Source organism: Herpailurus yagouaroundi, unplaced genomic scaffold (genome assembly GCF_014898765.1).
Source record: "Herpailurus yagouaroundi ecotype Mexico unplaced genomic scaffold, PumYag 29, whole genome shotgun sequence".
Classification (NCBI taxonomy): Eukaryota; Metazoa; Chordata; class Mammalia; order Carnivora; family Felidae; genus Herpailurus; species Herpailurus yagouaroundi.
Window position 1 is genome coordinate 61,061,562 of NW_024412377.1, and position 18,658 is coordinate 61,080,219.

Consider the following 18,658-nt stretch of genomic DNA (forward strand, 5'->3'; position numbering starts at 1 on the left):
CAGGAAGGTAGCATAAATGAATGAAGTGAGCCACAGGCGTACAGGTGGAGCACTAGAGGCTCTGGCTGCTCAGAGGGAACAGCCACCGCTCAGATTTCATAAACTATTTCCTTGTGAGAATTTGAGACTAAAAGTTGTTAGATAATCCCATTTTCTAAGAGAAATAAAATATCCGAATTTGTTGATCTCTCATCTTTCAATAGCGGCAGTTAATTCCAAAAACAAAAACAAAAACAAAACCCATCACATTTTATAAACGAAACAAGACCTATTTGGGGGCTGCATTCTATGTCAAGGGCCACCATTTTGTAACCTTGAAAACAGATAGGTGATTATTAAGTCCAACCCAGAGACCCCACGATGAAGAGACTATTTTCTAGTGCAGGGAGAAGGAAGTCATCATGGCCATGGTTTTTGGCCTTGGCTGTGGTCATGGTCACAGAACTAACAGAGGAGATTCACTAGGGAGGAGACTAAAGGCTTGGGTCCTCTTACAACTCATAACCTAAGGGTATGACCTGTACAGAGCTTGTTAGGAGCATAGCTCCTAATATTGCAAACTTTGTCACATTGGTCACAAACCAATTTGCAGTTTGAGCTTAAGGGAAAGGGAAGCCATTGTAGGGGCACATGGAAGCCAGATCTATAAAAGAGACCTGGGACTGGCTCGATTCTAGGTCCCATTCTGTCTTAGGCAAAGCCATCTAGTGATAGAGCTTGGAAGAGATCTCCTGTGCTAGAAGCACTTAACATGTCTCCATGTGTTTAAAATATCCAAGACCTAACTGAAAGTACAGAAAAATGCCATAATTAGGTGCATTTTCTTTTTCTGAGAGTCTAAAGCTTTTATCCCACACTCAGAAGAGTCCGTGACCTCAAAACAATAAAGACCACTTAATCTGAATCATCTTCTCCAACTTCTCCTTCAGTCTGGGAATTTCCTGCTGTAAATCCCCTCCCGTTGATTTTTTCTATCTTGCTTTACCCGCAGTAATAGGCAATTCATCAGTGTTTAAGATACTCATGGTTAGACAATCTCCTTGTCTGTTAAGACACCCATCTTTCCAATACTCGCTCCCCACCACACACAAGGTTGTAGTGGGACAACAGGCATGAAAACATTTTACAGATTAACAGTATTTTACCAACAGAAGGTATTCTAATTCTTGTTATGTAGTTACCACCATAGTACTAAATTTCTAGGTTAATTTTAATGTCTATCATCCAAACTCAATCTGACTTAGTAACTGACTCACCATTACTTTTAATAACAAAAATAATATCAAGCAACATTTCACCTTGCAGACTCTTAACAGAAGAAACTGTCAAAGAGGCTCCCCACCTGTTAGTTCTGTTTCCTCTTCCTCCAACCCGAGAGCTGGGCCTCCCTCCTTCCTTTACTGGGACCACCTGGGCAGCACCCAGGGACTCCCTGAGAGAGGGGGGTCAGTGCAACAGGAGGAATGTGAAAACCTCAGCAGCCCCTTCAGAAATTTCTTCAGAATATATTTATAGTGGCTGGAACTAGATGAAGGAGGGGAAGGGAGAGCAGGTATGAGGGAGAGGAATGCTGAGATGTGGGCCCTTCTAGAAGGTTGCCACAAGTGTAGACAACTCAGTGTTTTCCATTCACAGGTCATGACACATGAAGGTTAACACAATTTTACAAAGAAATAGATTAAAATTGAGAACAGAGTACATCTCACATCAATAGGGAAAAGTGTTTAAGGAATTTTTGCTTCAAAATATGTCATAAAAATCTTTGTTTATATGTATGTGCATCCTGGAATGTGCTGTTAATTGTAGCTCTTACTATGAAATACATTAAAACAAAAAATTGAGAACCACTGGTTAAAGACTATGAAATACATTAAAACAAAAAATTGAGAACCACGCAGGCTACTTCCCAGCATCTTGAGCCCCAAAGACATGAATTTCCTTCAGTGACTGATGTTACCACAGCCTGACAATTAGAGGGTGATGAGAAGCAAAACCAAGCCAAAGCTTGGCAATCATCATCCCAATATTCAGATATTACGGAATCAAATACGGAAATTGATCCCTCTGCCCAGACAGCAAACAAATCATTTATTGATAAAGTCTAGTTCTCCCTTAATGAAGTGGGCTTAATATTTGATATTTCAGTAACTACTTAGTGCATTTATAATAGAGGAGATGGTAAGTAAGTGCAGCTTATGAATCAGAGAGATTCTCACAGACTTCCGCAAACAGACTTCCCTGATCTTGTGAAGAATTCAGTCACAGGAAGATTAATAGAAACAAGACAATCTTTCAAAAGAAGTCTTTTCAGCTTCCGGATAAGTTAAAGTGAGAATGGTATACTATATGCATGCAAAAATACATCATTTCTTCCAAAAAATACATTTCTGCCTTCCTTGTTTCCATTTTAATAGTTCACCTCTCTTCACACTTTTAAATATCTGTGTTTTTCAAAATAAAATTGCTATTAAATCTAACACTGGGAGATTCAAACCAATAATTTTATTTCTATTTTAAAATGAGCTAAAAATATAGGCAAGTATTCTGAATTAAATTTATGTGGGGGGGGGGCGTTGGAGGGGTGGATCAGCCCTTTGATTTACATAGAAATGCTGCAATGTTAAGGTAATTGCCACTTGTTAGCTACAAACAAAACAATAATTAAAGGCTCTGTAAGAATTAAAAAGAAATCGGTCACTTGCAGCTATGTCGTATAAACAGAGTATCTTATTTATATTAAATAATCTGCCCTACTCCCAAGAGGATAAGGTGATACCAGTTGCCCAGCACACAAGAAAGACAACCACTGGGAATTATTACCAAGTTCTTCTGCCTCTCCCTGGCACCTTCCCAAACATCCATTTCCTTAGGGAAGATGTCTAAGACGCAAACTCATTTGGAGAGTTTTCTTTTGTATTAAGACCACAGTCTCAAAAGGAAAAGTGACAATTGAAGAGAAAATCTGATAGCAAGAGCTTGGCACTGACTAGACAGATATACTCAGTGGAAAGCACTTGCTCACCCTGTTCTCTGAGAAACACAGCCTGCCCCCCACCCTCCGTGGTCATGGGATGTGATGTGGAGTGTGGCGTTCCCAGCAGCTTGCCCATCTCATCACTATTCTTGCCGGCCCAGATGTACAGTCGTTCAGTATATGGATTTGCTTATGTCTGCATGACAACAATGGACAGCGAAGGTTAGTCGACAATTGATTCTTGATTGGAATAAATTTATAGAAAGCATCTGGCAGGACCCAGAGGAAAACACTCATTTATCCTGCTGTGATGGTAAAGTGTGGAAACCTCCGCTTATTCAGTTTGTGGTCCTTCAGTAGGAGATGGGCAGATTTCTTGCTTTGACTGACCCTTTCTCAATAACTGGTGAAAAATTATATTACATTGTCATTCTTATTGGAGGAACAAACTGCTACTTCAGACAACTGTTTTTGGAACCCCTCAAACGCTTCAGAAGCTTTGATTTATATCAAGTAGTTCCCATTTAAGTCACTTGCCTATTATTTAAGAATGTCTAGTAGACATTACAAAACAACACTGTAAAATACACTCGTACTCTTAAATTAATATTTAACATGCCATAATTGGAACTTTTTGCCAAATTGGGTTAGCCTTCATCTATTCGTACCAAATGGTAAGAGTTTGCTCTACATTTTTAATAGAGTTGTTTCCCTTTGCTGTTTGAAAGCTGTTAATCATTCCACTCACTTACCTGTGTCTCTAGAATATTCACATGGTTCAGTGGGCAGCAAATTGAATGTGCAAAGAAGTTATTTTGAAAGAAAGGGAAAGTTTTCATTATGGACTTATTTTTAGCACTCCTGCCTTCATCTCCACTTGGAACGTGTTCATCTCCAGCCTGAAGCTCCCTCCCTGAGTAGTGCCTGACACCCCTGGGGTAATGACTGGACTGAGTGTGAGACAGAAGTGACTGGGTTGGGGGTGGGGGGGTGGTCAAGGCAGAAGGATCATCTGCAGTGTGACCCCAGCCCCGAATCCCTTATCCCGGGTCATAACACTACTCTTTTGACAGCCCAGACTGTGGTCTGACAAGTGGCCACTAAGGTCAGCCACTCCAATGCCATCTCCTCTGGTTCCAGATAAGATTGAAGATGAGCTGGAGATGACCATGGTTTGCCATCGGCCTGAGGGACTGGAGCAGCTGGAGGCCCAGACCAATTTCACCAAGAGGGAGCTGCAAGTTCTTTATCGAGGCTTCAAAAATGTAAGGCCCACAGGGCATCTGAAGGCCCAGGCAGGATTTCCCATCTGGAGCAAAGCTCTTCCAAATGTCAACAGGGCCCATCAGAGAGTTTTCCATGTGTGTAGTTGTAAAAGGAAGGCCAATTCTATAAAGACATGAGAGCAAGATCACCTGGCTAGAAAGAAAGACTTCAGGCAAGAATGAGGCAATCTCCATAGATGGGAAACTGGCCAATAGCCCAGGAACTTCACAACATGGCAGGCACAACCTTGGAGAATTCGCCTTGGCCCAGCTTCTAGCCTTAGTGTGACCCATTCACACTGTCAATATTGTCAGTGCCCCAGAACTGACGAGATTTAGGTCTGTGCTGAGCTCATAAAGACTGAAGTGTAAGCCTGAATGCCCATGTATTAATTTGCCGTATTATTTCATATATTAAACCTCATGACAGCCTTGTCAGAAGGTACTGTTAGCCCCATTTTACAGGTTAGGACATTGAGGATCAGACACTAATTCACCCAAAGTTGCAAAGCCTAGAAGAGGCTGAGCCAGGATCCAAACCCAGACCTTCCTAGGCCCAAATCCCAAGCTGTTTCTACCTCACAGTGCCAATTCTCTGATGATGTCTCATCATTTTGCAAGGCAGCTTCATTCTTAAGGCAGGGCTATCTCCCGGCCACTCACCTGGAGGCACAGAAGTGTACAGGTGTTTGCCCAGTCCCTGTTCATCAGGGATGATGAGGAATCCTAAACTCCAAGGCTGGACCCAGTCTCCTCCTTCGGAGCCAGGCAGCCCTCCCTCCCACTGACTCTCTCCCCTTCACGCAGGAGTGTCCCAGCGGTGTGGTCAATGAAGAAACATTCAAGCAGATCTACGCTCAGTTTTTCCCTCATGGAGGTGAGTCTGATCTTGAAAAGGTCCTTCCCAACTCCTTCTATGGTGAGCAGCCTTTCTTCCTCCAGGTTCATGTTTCTTGTTATCTGTCTCCTCCTCAACAGCAGGGACAACTCAGAGTAAGATTCCCCTCCCTTATTACAAGATATGGAATTAGCTAAAGTTTTAGCAGAAAAGAGCTCTGAAATGGATTCTCTCCAAGAGAGGAGAAGAGATTAATAAAGCAATATCATAAAGTCTCATATCAGCTCTAGAAAGCAGGTACTGTATCATATCCGAGATGGACAACAACGTCTCAGAGAAGTTAGCAATTCACTCAAGATCAAGATCAAGATAACGCAGCCAGTAAGTAGCAGAGCAGGATTCTATCCCATAAGTGTCTGATGTAAAGCTCCGCCATGTTGGTTCCACCATTTTGCTACACACTCTTCATTCTTTTCCTTACAACAGCCGAGGGCAAGGTGAAACTTTGAAAAATAATTTTAATACCAGAGACTGTAGAAATAAATGAATCCAAAAAGATGTAGGGAACATAAGCTGTGCATAGAAGTCCAGGTTAGTGAGTGTGCCAGGCCCACAGACACTCTGTTGCTGTGCCTGACTCCTGAAGGAAGTTGCTCTGCCTCCATGGGCCTAAGACATCAACGGCTCTTTCCCAAGGCTTCTATGAGTCACGTGCCATTTCACTTCCTGCCCCCAGGAGCTATCTCCTGCAGGATCCCTTCCCTGGGTCCTGATGAAATGGAGATCCAAGTGTCCCAAACATTTCTTGAGCTCTGTCTCTCATGGGCCTCTTCGGCACAGATGGGGCCCTCCTAAGTGTGGGACCCTGTACAGGGCCCCTCTGCAAGTTGGGGAGCAGCTTCACCCCATGAAGACCCCAGAACCACTGCTGTTGAATTCTGTTGAGCCACAGTTTATTGAGTTTTGACCATTTGGCAGGAATGGTGATGGTTAAGATGATGTGACTATGTGAAAAGTTTAACATACTTTTTCAAAAATTCCAAGAGATAGGTTTTGTTACATCCCTTTGTACAGAGACAGGAAAGAGGAGCTCAGAGAGGTTCTGCTAGATGCCTGTTCACACAGCCATATAGGGAGAGAGCTGCTAGCCAAGCCCAGGTCTGTCTGCTCCCTAGTGAGTACTCACTCCATGGCATTGCACACCACTCAGAAGGGCGCCTTCTTCCCACAGTTGCCACGTCACTCACCCACCAAGAATTACCCATGTGAACCAGCAGGAGGGTCTTCCTCCGGGGATGGCTAGATGTAGGGGTGAGGGCTTGTCTTTGTCCTAAGAACTTTCCACCTAACATCCAGGACAGCCACATGGGTCCCTGTTTACACAGTGGGCTTGCCCACACTGCCTTTCCTCCTTTCCATCACCCCAGCAGCACCCTCTTCTCTTCCTTATTGTTTCCAAGCATTCTCCCTTCCCTCTGTGAAGGCCCGGCTCCCGTCACCTGCCTTTCCTTCTGTGCCTTTCAGATGCCAGCATGTATGCCCATTACCTCTTCCACGCCTTCGACACCACCCAGACAGGCTCCGTGAAGTTCGAGGTATGCTTGTCTCAGAGTCACGGGGTCCTCACCATCTCCTCTTCTAAACTGTGTGCTATTGATGGGACAGTCGGGTCCTCAGATGCTTCAGTCCATCATCCATTTAACAAACATTTCCTGAAGATAGAGAAACAGCAGCTGCCCCACCCCTCTGGGAACTCGGGGCCTCAGAGGGACTAAGGAAAAGAGTGTAACAGCTCACGTTCACACCGAGCTTACCACGAGACAGACTCCGTACTAGTGCTTTGCATGTATTAACTCATTTAATCCTCATAGTAACCCACATAGTAGTGTTCTATTATTTATTACCAGTTTACAGAAGAGGACGGTGAGGCAAAGAGAGATTGAGTATTTTTTCCAAGGTCAAACAGCTAGGAAGAGGCAACAGAGGGATTTGAACTCCGGTGGTAGACTATACTGCCTTTCTGAGGCTAACTGCAGCTGTGGGATAGGGCAGTGCCACAGGAGGCTGTGTTTACCTGTGTCTGGAGATGTCAGCACATACTTTCTTCCTCAAGGACGCTCTGTCCCCCCAAAATGGGGCAGGGTAGGGAATGGAAGGGGGGCACTTTCGCTGAGCTTGGCCATGTCCTTCAGGGGACAGAGGACATGGGAGATACCACTATATAAAAGCAGTCATAGAGTCTGACCCAAAGACAGAGCTTCCTCCCACCCCAAGGCTTGGTGGTTAATGTCATTAATGCCTCTTTCATTTGTCAGGACTTTGTAACTGCTCTGTCGATTTTACTGAGAGGAACCGTCCATGAGAAGCTAAGGTGGACATTTAATTTGTATGACATCAATAAAGATGGATACATAAACAAAGAGGTAAGTGAGCTGAGGCCAGGGTCACGAAGGAGGCCCAATGAAGGCATCTAATTAAACAGTAAACAGCCCCGTCTGGAGAATGAAACTGTCTGAATGAGCAGGGATCTGCCTTGGGGCTAACAGAGAGATTCCTGGTCACCTTTGACCTACCCCATTGCCCCACCCTGCCCTGCCCCCAAGTACTCAAGAAAGGATTAAGCAGATTCATTTATTGTCACTGGGTCACATGTATTCAGTGTACATTCCAAAGGGAATGCAAATGATTTTTGTGTAGAGTTACTCTTCCTAGGAGAACTCACATTTCATAGGTTAATAGTCACAAATTAAAGCTAAAAGTTGGAGGGGCGCCTGGGTGGCTCAGTCGGTTGAGCGTCCGACTTCGGCTCGGGTCATGATCTCATGGTTTGTGGGATCGAGCCCCGCATCGGGCTCTGTGCTGGCAGCTTGGATCCTAGAGCCTGTTTCGGATTCTGTGTTTCCCTTTCTCTCTGCCCCTCCCCAGCTCACGCTCTGTCTCAAAAATAAATGAACACTAAAAAAAAAAAAAAGCTAAAAGTTGGAATGGTAGAATTGCAGACATCATCCAGAAGAGAGAAGGGAGATTGCAATAGGATCACACTGGCCACAATCTATTTTGCCTACTAATAAAACCACAGAAGGGGACGATGGCAAGTGCAGCCATCTCTTAACAAATCACAAATAATGTCTGAGTCTTCACTGCCTGACACTTTTAGAGCCACCTGTGGTGTCTAGTCAGTGAAATACCCACAGGTCTGTCTTAAAACTCACTTTGGTATCTACTGTATTTTGGTATCTCAGCTGAAGCTTGGACATAGCATCCTGTAACATCCCATTCCCTGAGCTTCTGAGTGCCAAGCCCAGTGCCTAGAGTAATAGCATCTCCAGGTCTCACCCCAGCCCTGCAAATTTCCCTCTGACATTCAGTCTTCATTCATTCAGTCGTGCATTTGCTCAACATATATTTGAGGGCTTATTAGGTGTTCTAGGTGCTGAAAATCAAGTGATGAATGATCCCCCACATGTGAAACCCTAATATCTACTAATAACAGATATGTTCAGTGGATTCCAAGAAATACATGTAATGGGATAACAGATGGCCGTTTAAGATCATACAAAAGTATTAAGATGTAAAAATTCATCTTTTAAAATCGCATGTATAATATTATCTCAATTTTTCAAAGAATGTAATGCTTCTGTACATACTCAAATATGTGCTATGACAAAATATTCAAATACTACTTTACAAAATAGATAAAGAAAAGACCCTAAAATGGGACTTATAACACGGTTGTCAACCTTGGTTCAGCCATAATTCCATCACTTGAATAATCTCACTATCTCCACCTCCCTCTTCCTTGTTTGTAGACCAGACAATATTGTTCCCATTTATACCCATCAGACCTCTCTTGATGGCAGAATTAATAAAGAACCCCTTAAAAGAAAAAGAAAGTGTGGATAAGCAGCTTCCTAGAAAAGATAGCTGGATCTTCCCCCTGCCAATCATTTGGAGATAATCTCATCCAAATTATAGGCAATGAGAATCCTGAGACAGCAATCAAAATTGGTCTTAAATCCTTCCTCTTATAAAAGGTACTCGGGAAAGAAACCTATAACAATGCAGATATGAAGGACTTACAAAGCCTACATTTTAAAATAAACCCATGGGTAGAGACGTTTATTTCCTATTTCTGTTTCTTGGGAGGGTCTAAGACAATGACACCCCTCCAGCAACGAGGACACCTCGCACCCAGACCTTGGTGTCTGAATATCATTCTCCAGCTAAAGGAACCAGTCTCCTTCAAGAAGTGGGTGATTCCAGGACTGGGACCGAGAAAATGCAACATGGGCCTGGAGTATCTTGTAGTGCTGGAAAGTACTGGGGTGCTTGAAAAAAGAGAAAGAAGAGGGAAAGAAGGAAAGAAAGAAAGAAAGAAAGAAAGAAAGAAAGAAAGAAAGAGGAAGGAAGGAAGGAAGGAAGGAAGGAAGGAAGGAAGGAAGGAAGGAAGAAGTAGTGAGGGGGGAGAGAGGAAGGCTGGGACATGTCAAAAAGCTGCAGGAATAAGTCTGAAAGAGTTCCTAATCACCAAAACCAGAACAATTTGAGCAATATATCTAATAATGCTAGTGTTAGGGGTGCCAGAGTGGCTCAGTCAGTTGAGAGTCCCAACTCTGGTCGGCTCAGGTCACGATCCCAGAGTTGTGGGATCAAGCCCTGCATCAGGCTCTTCACTGAGCATGGAGCCTGCTTCAGATTCTCTCTCTCTCTCTCTCTCTCTCTGCCCCTCTCCTCTGCTTGCACATACACTCTATCTCTAAAAAAAAAAAAAAAAAAAAAAGTTAGTATTAGATTATAAGGTATAAAATAAAGAACACATCCATGAGTCCCTACTAAATTATATATATATATAATTATAGATTATATGTATTCAAATAATATGTGTTCAAATAAATAATAAATATGTACTCAAATAAATAATTGAATTCATAGATAAATAGGGGATAAGGGACAATTCTTCCTTAAAGAAGAATTCTAATTAATAAATAAAAAAGGAATAAAGGAAATACAAAGTCAGCATTAGGCAGACACCACAGTAATTATTTTTGCAGGCAAGATCCACTGAAAGAAACTAAGATCAGGGGAGGAACTTGATAGGCACCCCCTTTAATCAAATGATCAAGGTTAACATCACCATTAACACGATATATCAAGAACCACTTTGATAGGATGCACCAAGAAGGATATAATATCACTGATTTGGTATTCTTGTCAAAAATGCATAACTTCAACCTAATCATCAGAAAACCAGGAACTAACACGAGCAGAGACATTCTACAAAATAACTGATCAGCATAATAACTGACACTTCATATCAGAAGTGCCTTGCTCTTGAAAGACAAACAGAAACGGTCACAGGTTAGAGGAGACCAAGGGGACACAACAGTTAGATGGATGAGAGATCCTTAACCATAAAAAAGACACTAGGGGAAAAATCTGTTGAGAGGTGAATAAGCTTGATAGTTTCCTTAATAGCACTGCAGCATTGTTGTAGAAATGTCAATTTCCTGGGTCAGTTTCCTGTCAGTTTCCTTGTGCTGTGGTTTTGCAAGTTAAAATTAGGAGAACCTGGGTCAAAGGTATAGGTGCATGCTCTGTTCTATTCCTACAGCTTTTGTATAAGTCTAAAAGTATTAATAGGTTAAAAACACATACAAATAAAATAAGCACCTGGAATGAAGAGTAGCAGACAAGGACCCCAAGATAGAGGCTGTCCCCTGGGTCTCCGTAGACACTATTTCAAATATCTCAAAGACAAGACTGCCTTCCTGCACCCTATTTCCTGCATTTGGAGGAGGGGCCATGGAATACCACGCCTGGTCAGCGTGATCAGAACATCACAGACCCACTCAACAGTTACTGGGCTCCCAGCCCATGCAGAGACCTTAGCAATGAAGGAGCAAGCATGTCCTCACGAGTTCACGGTCTTGAGGAAACAGATCTATAAACTAATAATAAGAACAATTTAACTATTTTAATAAATATTTAATGATCACTTATTCTGTATCCAGAAGCATTGCAAGATTAGAAAGAAAACATGACAGCATTTGTAACACCTTTCAGGCCTCATCAAACAAGAATGAGTTTGTAGAAAGAGGTCTTTTGGTTACAAATATAAAAAATCATCAAAATAGGGGCACCTGGGTGGCTCAGTCAGTTAAGCATCCAACTCTTGGTTTCAGGTCAGGTCACGATCTCACGGTTTGTGAGTTCAAACCCTACATCGGCTCTGTACTGACAGTGTGGAGCCTGCTTGGGATTCTCTCTCCCTCTCTCGCTGACCCTCCCCCACTCTTTCATGTTCTCTCTCAAAATAAAGAAATAAACTTTTTAAAAAATCATCAAAATAAATTAGCTTAAGCTGAGAGATTTCCTATAAAGATACAGTTAGTCTGATGGAACTTGTGTAAACTCTATTGAAACTAGAAGGTTGTTAGTCTCCTCTCTCTCTCTCCACCCCCTTTTGTCCCCTCTGTTTCCTCACCCTCCTCCAGCATTGCTGAGATCAAGATGGCCACACTCCTCTGCAAGAATGACAGGTTCAAGTTGCTGGCAACAGAGGGGTGGGGAGGTGCAAGAGGAGGTTTTAGTTTATAGAGTAAGGGTTCTGAGACACTGCCTCTCTGCAGCTTCTTGAGTCCTTGTTACTGTTTCTGTCTTCTTCAACTGTTTTTCTCAGAGAGCCTGAGTGTATGTGAGTATACAGTATGTATGTGTGAGTATATGTGAGTGAGAGTGTGAGTGTGTGCGTGTGTGTGTGTGTGTGTGCAGGTATGCATGTATGTGCTCATGGGAACAGGTGTCTGTTTCTCCCCCCACCCCCACCTCCCTTCTCCTTCCTCTACTCCTTTCTCTCCTCTCCTCTCTTTCTCCCTGCATTTTTCTCTTCTTCTCTATCTCTACTTTCTGTGTATTCGCTCCTTTCTCCTCTTCACAGAACTTCTACTCTTCTGCACAAGTTTTTGATGTCTGTTTTCACTCAACCTCAGCTAAAACCTGGAAATGGCTTGCCTGTGGCACTGACTCTGGCCCCAACGCCACTTGACTTTCGAGTCCCAGGGTTCTATCACTCCTGATTACAGTTTCTGTGCCTCATCACCTAAACTTCTCCAGGGAGAAAAACAGAGTAGCCCAGCTTTAGTCAGACGTCCACCTTTGTTCCAAATTAGCAGTGGTCACAGAGACAGGTCACCCAGTACAAACACAGCCACCCAGGCCAACCATTCAAGGGAATTGTGGAATAGGGAGAGGGTCTTCCAAAAATGGAGTGTGGGCCAATCAGTACACAAACATGTTCACCCCAACCCCCCATATAACCCCTCACTGAGGATAATGCTTAAGAAAAGGTAACCTATCCAAGAGCTTCTGAAGGCAAAGAGAGTGTCCCACTGCCTCCTCTCAGAATATAGCCCTTCAGCCCTTCTCATCAGCTGAAGAGAGTCCTTTTAATCACTTTCAATCACAAGGGGGACAAGGAGCCCCAAACTGTCACATAAAAAGAGACTGACCTCATGTTCTCACACTGTGCTTCCATATCCTCCAGGAGATGATGGACATTGTCAAAGCCATCTACGACATGATGGGGAAATACACATATCCCGTGCTCAGAGAAGACACTCCAAGGCAGCACGTGGATGTCTTCTTCCAAGTAAGTGCACACACGTCGTGTGCGAGCTTTAAGCCCAACTTAGACCAGCCAACCCACAAGCCTCTGAGCAAGTGGTGTGTGTCCAACTCTGTCCTATGCATTGTAGAAAACAGAAAAGAATTACAAAATGCGTCATCCTCAAGTAATAGATGATCTCATTAAGCAAGCAAGTATATACTAGACAATGGAACAGGGAAGTGTATTATGAAATAGAAATGCTACAGTACAGCTTCTACATTCCATACAAATTCTTGGTGGAGCAGAGTAACCAGAGAAGACGTCATTAAACACATTTGTGTAAGTGTTAAGCATTTATGTCTGGGGAGTAGTGGGAGAGAAGATTGGAAACAAGGAGGGGCTGGAGTGTGAGGTCTTGCATTGAAGAGTTCAGTCTTGCTTGGGTGACTATAGTTATTCCATGAGTGGAAGAGTAGCATGACCACAGTGGTGTTTTTGTAAGAAAGTAAGCGAGTGGTAGAGTATTGAAGAATGTCCCAGCTCATTCTAGTCTAATCCTCTCACTTCGCAGATGGGAAAAGCAGAGACTCAGAGAGGCTTAAAGACTCACTCGAGGTCACACAGTAAGTGACAGAGACAGAAGTCGAACCTCTCACATGCAGTGTTCTCTCTGCCAGGTGGACAGGCTGGGGGAGAGTCTGGGGAAGACATGTTAGGGTATCAACAGAATAATCTGGTGATGAGGCAATGAGAGTCTGGAGCAAGTCTCTCAATTTTAAGGAAGCTTATGGGGCTCAAAATGCTGTAACCAGGGAGTTGGGTGGGATTGTCTGGCCAGTGAAAGACCACCTGAATTCTTGGGGCAAAGGTGGTTAACAAAGAGCAAGTTTTGGAATGCAGATTACCAGGTTCGTTAAAGTGCTTCCTGTTGTGTCTTCCAGAAAATGGACAAAAATAAAGATGGCATCGTGACTTTAGACGAATTTCTTGAATCCTGTCAGGAGGTAAGGAGAGACCTCAGAGCACAAAACATACTAGATCCAGGAAAGAAAATCTGAGGCCTGGGGCCCTGCAGAAGGGAGAGCTGAGATACCCTCTCTACCTCAGGTAGAATTCCATTCCATCCCCTCCTAGAGCTGGGCTGTGGTTGGTCTTGGCTAAACACAGGCTGAGCCAGACAGCCTGAGAAGGACTGTGGGGGGATGTGAAAGGCCAAGGGGGTCTCTGTGAAACCACAGGCTTCTCAAATGGACAACACTCTGCTTTTTCAACAGGTTTCCAGCTCAGTGACCCACTCCTCAGACTACGAGGGGGTAGCTGGGGAAAAAATCTAAAGCTGTAATTCTCAAGCCATGGTGTTCCCCAAAATTGCCCAGATGATTCTGAAAATGAACACTAGATTGGGGGCGAGGCTCTAGAAATCTTTTTTTTAACACAAATGTCCTGGGGATCAATGCTGCTAAAACTTTACTGTGCAAACCAACCTCCTTGAGGATCTCCTTAAAATGCAGATTCTAATTCAGTAGGTCTGGAGCAGGGCTTGAGGCACTGCTTTTCTAACACTCACTCAGATGATCCTGATCCTGCGGGTCCTTGGAAGACATTTTCATTCTGCAAAAGGATGGACTAGCCCAGAGCCTCTGCCAGCAATTGAACTAGAAACAGTTGCTTTTATCTAGTTTAGAAAAATGCATTTCTATCCCCCATTTATTTCAGAAAAGTACAGTTACTCTGAGCTCACCCAGTAAGAACTGCAGATACACAAAGCAGAGGAGAAGTTATCAATACATACTGAGCACCTACCAAGTTTCAGGTATTTTGCATAAACCTCACAACCATCCTGAGAGGTGGTGCCGCTGTACGAGCTTAGCCTTGGTCGTGATATTCAAAATGTTTTATAATGAGAGTGGACTGAGAACTAACCACTCTTAACTGACCTTGACCTCATGCTCAAGGAGCTGTGCCCTAGAGGGATCCTTCTAAGCTTGCCGACCCACTAGCTGATGGATCTTTGGGTGCTCCAGCGGTCCTGTGCCAGTTACCAGATAGCCAGAGGCACAGATGCTGGATGGGAGGCTCACTTACCAACAAGGCTAGAAATATTTCAACATGTTAATCATCATGAACTGGGTGCACGGTAGTATTGATCATACACATTTTAAAGAAGAGAAAACTGAGACATTGCAAAGTTGAGAGATGTGGCTAAGGCCCAGTAGGTGACAGAGATGGAACTTGAACTCCATCATTCTGTTTTGTTTTTTTTTTGTTAATGTTTATTTATTATTTTGAGAGGGAGAGAGAGACAGAGTGCGAGCAGGGGAGGGGCAGAGAGAGAGAGGGAGACACAGAATCCAAAGCAGGCTCCAGGCTCTGAGCTGTCGGCGCAGGGCCCCCTGTGGGGCTCAAACCCATGAACTCTGAGGTCATGACTTGAGCCAAAGTCAGATGCTTAACCGACTGAGCCACCCAGGATCCCCTTGAACTTCATTCTAATTTTAAATCCTATGCCCTATTTAAGTGTGCTTTTTTGACTTTGCTTAACAGGTGAGTGAAATTTTCAAATTTGTTTAGTTTCTCACATTAGCAACCTCTATTGCTCTCCATTAATTCACTCATTTCTTGCTCACAACCCACCCATAGATATATATGGTGATGGATGCTACTCTAACATAAAGAAACTGAGGCACAAAGGGAGTAAGGTCACCCAGCTAGTAAATGACAGATCCACGATTTGAATTTAGACAGCCTGACTCCATAGACTTCTTTTAAAAGTTCTAGAAACTTTTAGGGGCACCTGAGTGGTTCGGTGAGTTAAGCGTCCAGCTTTTGATTTTGGCTCAAGTCATGATCTCTCCATTTGTGAGTTTGAGTCTCACATTAGGCTCTGTACTGACAGTGCAGAGAAAAGGATTCTTTCTCCTTCTCTCTCTGCCCCTTCCCTGCTCATGCTCTCTCTCTCAAAATAAATAAATAAACTTAAAAAAAAAAAAAGGTCTAGCAACTTTTAAAAGATTTCAGACACCCAGAATCAACTTTTCTCTTTGTTGATTTTTTTTCTATTATAGGTATGCTTTCTACTTTATCATTTGTGCTGTAAATTATTTTTTTCCTTCTGTTTCATTTTAATTTAATTTTTAGGTTTTCTTTCTAGCTTTTTGAGATGGAGATTTAGATCATTTATTTTCAACCATTCTTTTCTAACACGTGCATACAGAGGGATAAAATTTCTTTTAACTACTGCTCTAGATCCCATAGATTATAATATGTCATATTTTCATTATATTTTAATTCAAAATATTTTCTTCTCTGACCCACGGACTTAGAAGTATGTTGTTTAATAGCCAAACATGTTCTACATTCAATACTTATTTCCTAGGGAATATACAATAGAAAAATGTAAATGTAAAATAGAGAACATATAATAGAGACATGCAAAAAGAAAATCAATAAAACCAAAATTTGCCTCTTTGAAAAAATAAATAAAACTGATAAATGCTTAGCAAGATTGATTCAAACAAAAAAGAAATAACACTCAAGCTATCAATATCAGGAATGGAAAGGGTAACAACACTACAGGTTTTACAGACATCGTAAAGATAAAAATCAGTTATTCAATAAATTTGGCAACATACGAAGTCTACAAACTCCTTACAAATATAATTTATCAAAACTAACACCAAAAGAAATAGAAAATCTGAATAGTCCTATGTGTGTCAAAGAAATTGAATCCTTAATTTAAAACTTTCCCATAGGGGCGCCTGAGCGGCTTAGTCAGTTAAGCAACTGACTTAGGCTCAGGTCATGATCTCACGGTTTGTGAGTTCGAGTTCCATGTCAGGCTCTGTGCTGACAGCTCAGAGCCTAGAGCCTGATTCAGATTCTGTGTCTCCCTCTCTCTCTGCTCTTCCTCCTCTCTCTCTCTCTCTCTCTCTCTCTCTCTCCCTCTCTCTCTCTCTCTTTCTCTCAAAATTAAACATTAAAAAATGCTTTAAAAAAATAAATAAAACTTTCCCATAAAGAAAATGGCAAACACAGATGTCTTACCTGGTAAATTCTTTAAAACTCTTTCTAAGGAAGAAAGGATGTTAATGTCATACAAATTCAGAGAATAGAGAAAGAAGAAAAAATTCTCAGCTTGATTTATGAGGCTATCATAACCCTAATAAGAAAACATGACAAAGCTGTTACAAAGTGAGAAAATTTTCAGGCTAATATATTCCCTCTGGACACAGGTACAAAAAATCAAATCCTGTAATATGTTAAAAAAAAAAAGAATAAATAGGGTTTATTACAGGAATGCTATATTGGTTTAACATTCAAGAATTCATCAATATAATTAATGACATAATAGAATTTTTAAAATGCAATCACCTCAGTAGATGGAGAAAAATCATTTGATAAAATGCAGTTGCCCAGAGCTTCTAAAAAGAAGCAATACTCACTGTTTCACTGGATAATTTATTTCTTACAAATTTCTTAAGGCCAGAGAAGGTGCTTCTTGCCTTGAGTTGCTTACTTTCTGGGCCCCCACCCCCGTTTCTCATTCCCTTGCAGAGTTCTTTCTGCACAAGAAACCCATGCTGGAGACTTGCTCACCGTAACAGAACTTCTCAGGGAAAATCCTCGGAGAGTTCTAACTGTCCTCTCTTTTCCCCTTCCTCCCTTCCCAGGATGACAACATCATGAGGTCCCTCCAGCTATTCCAAAATGTCATGTAACTGTGAACCCAGCCATCTGGCTCTCAGAGACGTTGTACTGAACAACCACTTCTTAACACCTTGCTCTGCCCTCGTTCTGATTTTACACACCGACTCTTGGGACAGAAACACCTTTTGCATTTTGAAAGAATTCTCCACTGGAGACTTTCTACGGAACCCAGCATCATATGGCTCAGTCTCTGATGGCCAGCTCTTCCTTCTCCGTCTTCTTGAGAGAGACAAGATGAAATTGGGTTTGTTTTGGAAGCATGCTCATTTCTTCACACTGCTGCCCTATGGAAGGTCCCTCTGCTTGAGCTTACAGTAGTGCACACTTTTTTTGCTTGCGTGCCCCAGCCCACTGCCTCCAGCAGACCTTGATGCGTCTGGAAGCAAGATGACCTGAGCCAAATGCACACCATCCTCTGATGGCCTCCCAAACCAACGTGCCTGTTTCCCTTCTTTTGGTGGGAAGAATGAGCATTACACAGAACAGTATGAATCCGTATATGACTAGATTGGGAGAGCCAGCACCTAACATATGTAGGCTAGAACTGAATTCTTAAGCATGGCATTGTCTGGTGACACAAATTGCCCACATCCTTTGTTTCCAGAGGAAAGAACCAATAATTCTCTCTCACATTGGCATCTGTGCTGGTAATGCAAGTCCCTTAATGTTCCCAGGAAGAGAGCCAATGCCCGGTGGTCCATGCCCTCACTCCATCTCCTGCTAGAGCCCAGCACTGCATGCCCCTCCCAGAAAGCCCAGAATGCCTGAAAATTGCTGTAATTTTATACCATGTTCTAATCAATAAACAGAACTATTTCTTACACTCTTAATCTTCATTTCTTTCATGACTCCATTGGACAGGAGAGGTAAGCTGTGAGAAGGGAAGGCTAGTCCATTCATTGGCATCCAGGTATTAGTACTTGCTTTGTGCCAGGCCCAGTGCCACTCAGGGCACCATCCTCCCCTGACCCCAAGCACATATCCCACTTAAAAGCAAATACTGTGACTAGAAGCAAATACCTCTTTGAGATGACATGCTTCACAACACCTTCTTTCCAACAAGATTGTCACTCTCAAGACCCTCTGGTGTAGAAAGTCTGGCGTCTCATGTGGTACGGTGGGGGATACAGAGGTGAAGAGGTGGCCGGAACTGCCTGCTGAGGGGCTTGGAGTCCAAGGGTTGATGAAGTGGCTTCAGCCTATCAGCAACAAATTATTACTTATGTTGGACACCATGTCTTAGATTCCCCATTTGACATCACTTTAAA

General features: G+C 42.8%; 1 protein-coding gene across 4 annotated transcripts in view; it reads left to right on the top strand.

Annotated features, from left to right (window-relative positions):
* KCNIP1 (potassium voltage-gated channel interacting protein 1) overlaps positions 1-18,220 on the top strand; it is a 346,247-nt gene extending 328,027 nt beyond the window's left edge. For all 4 annotated transcript variants that reach the window (XM_040444665.1, XM_040444656.1, XM_040444671.1 and 1 more), the window contains 7 exons: positions 4,115-4,239; positions 5,047-5,116; positions 6,602-6,672; positions 7,393-7,500; positions 12,621-12,725; positions 13,625-13,687; positions 17,354-18,220. In XM_040444665.1, the coding sequence (XP_040300599.1) occupies positions 4,115-4,239; positions 5,047-5,116; positions 6,602-6,672; positions 7,393-7,500; positions 12,621-12,725; positions 13,625-13,687; positions 17,354-17,401 (590 nt within the window). In that variant the 3' untranslated portion in view covers positions 17,402-18,220. The remainder of the gene's footprint in view (positions 1-4,114; positions 4,240-5,046; positions 5,117-6,601; positions 6,673-7,392; positions 7,501-12,620; positions 12,726-13,624; positions 13,688-17,353) is intronic.
* The last annotated feature ends 438 nt before the right edge of the window (positions 18,221-18,658 follow it).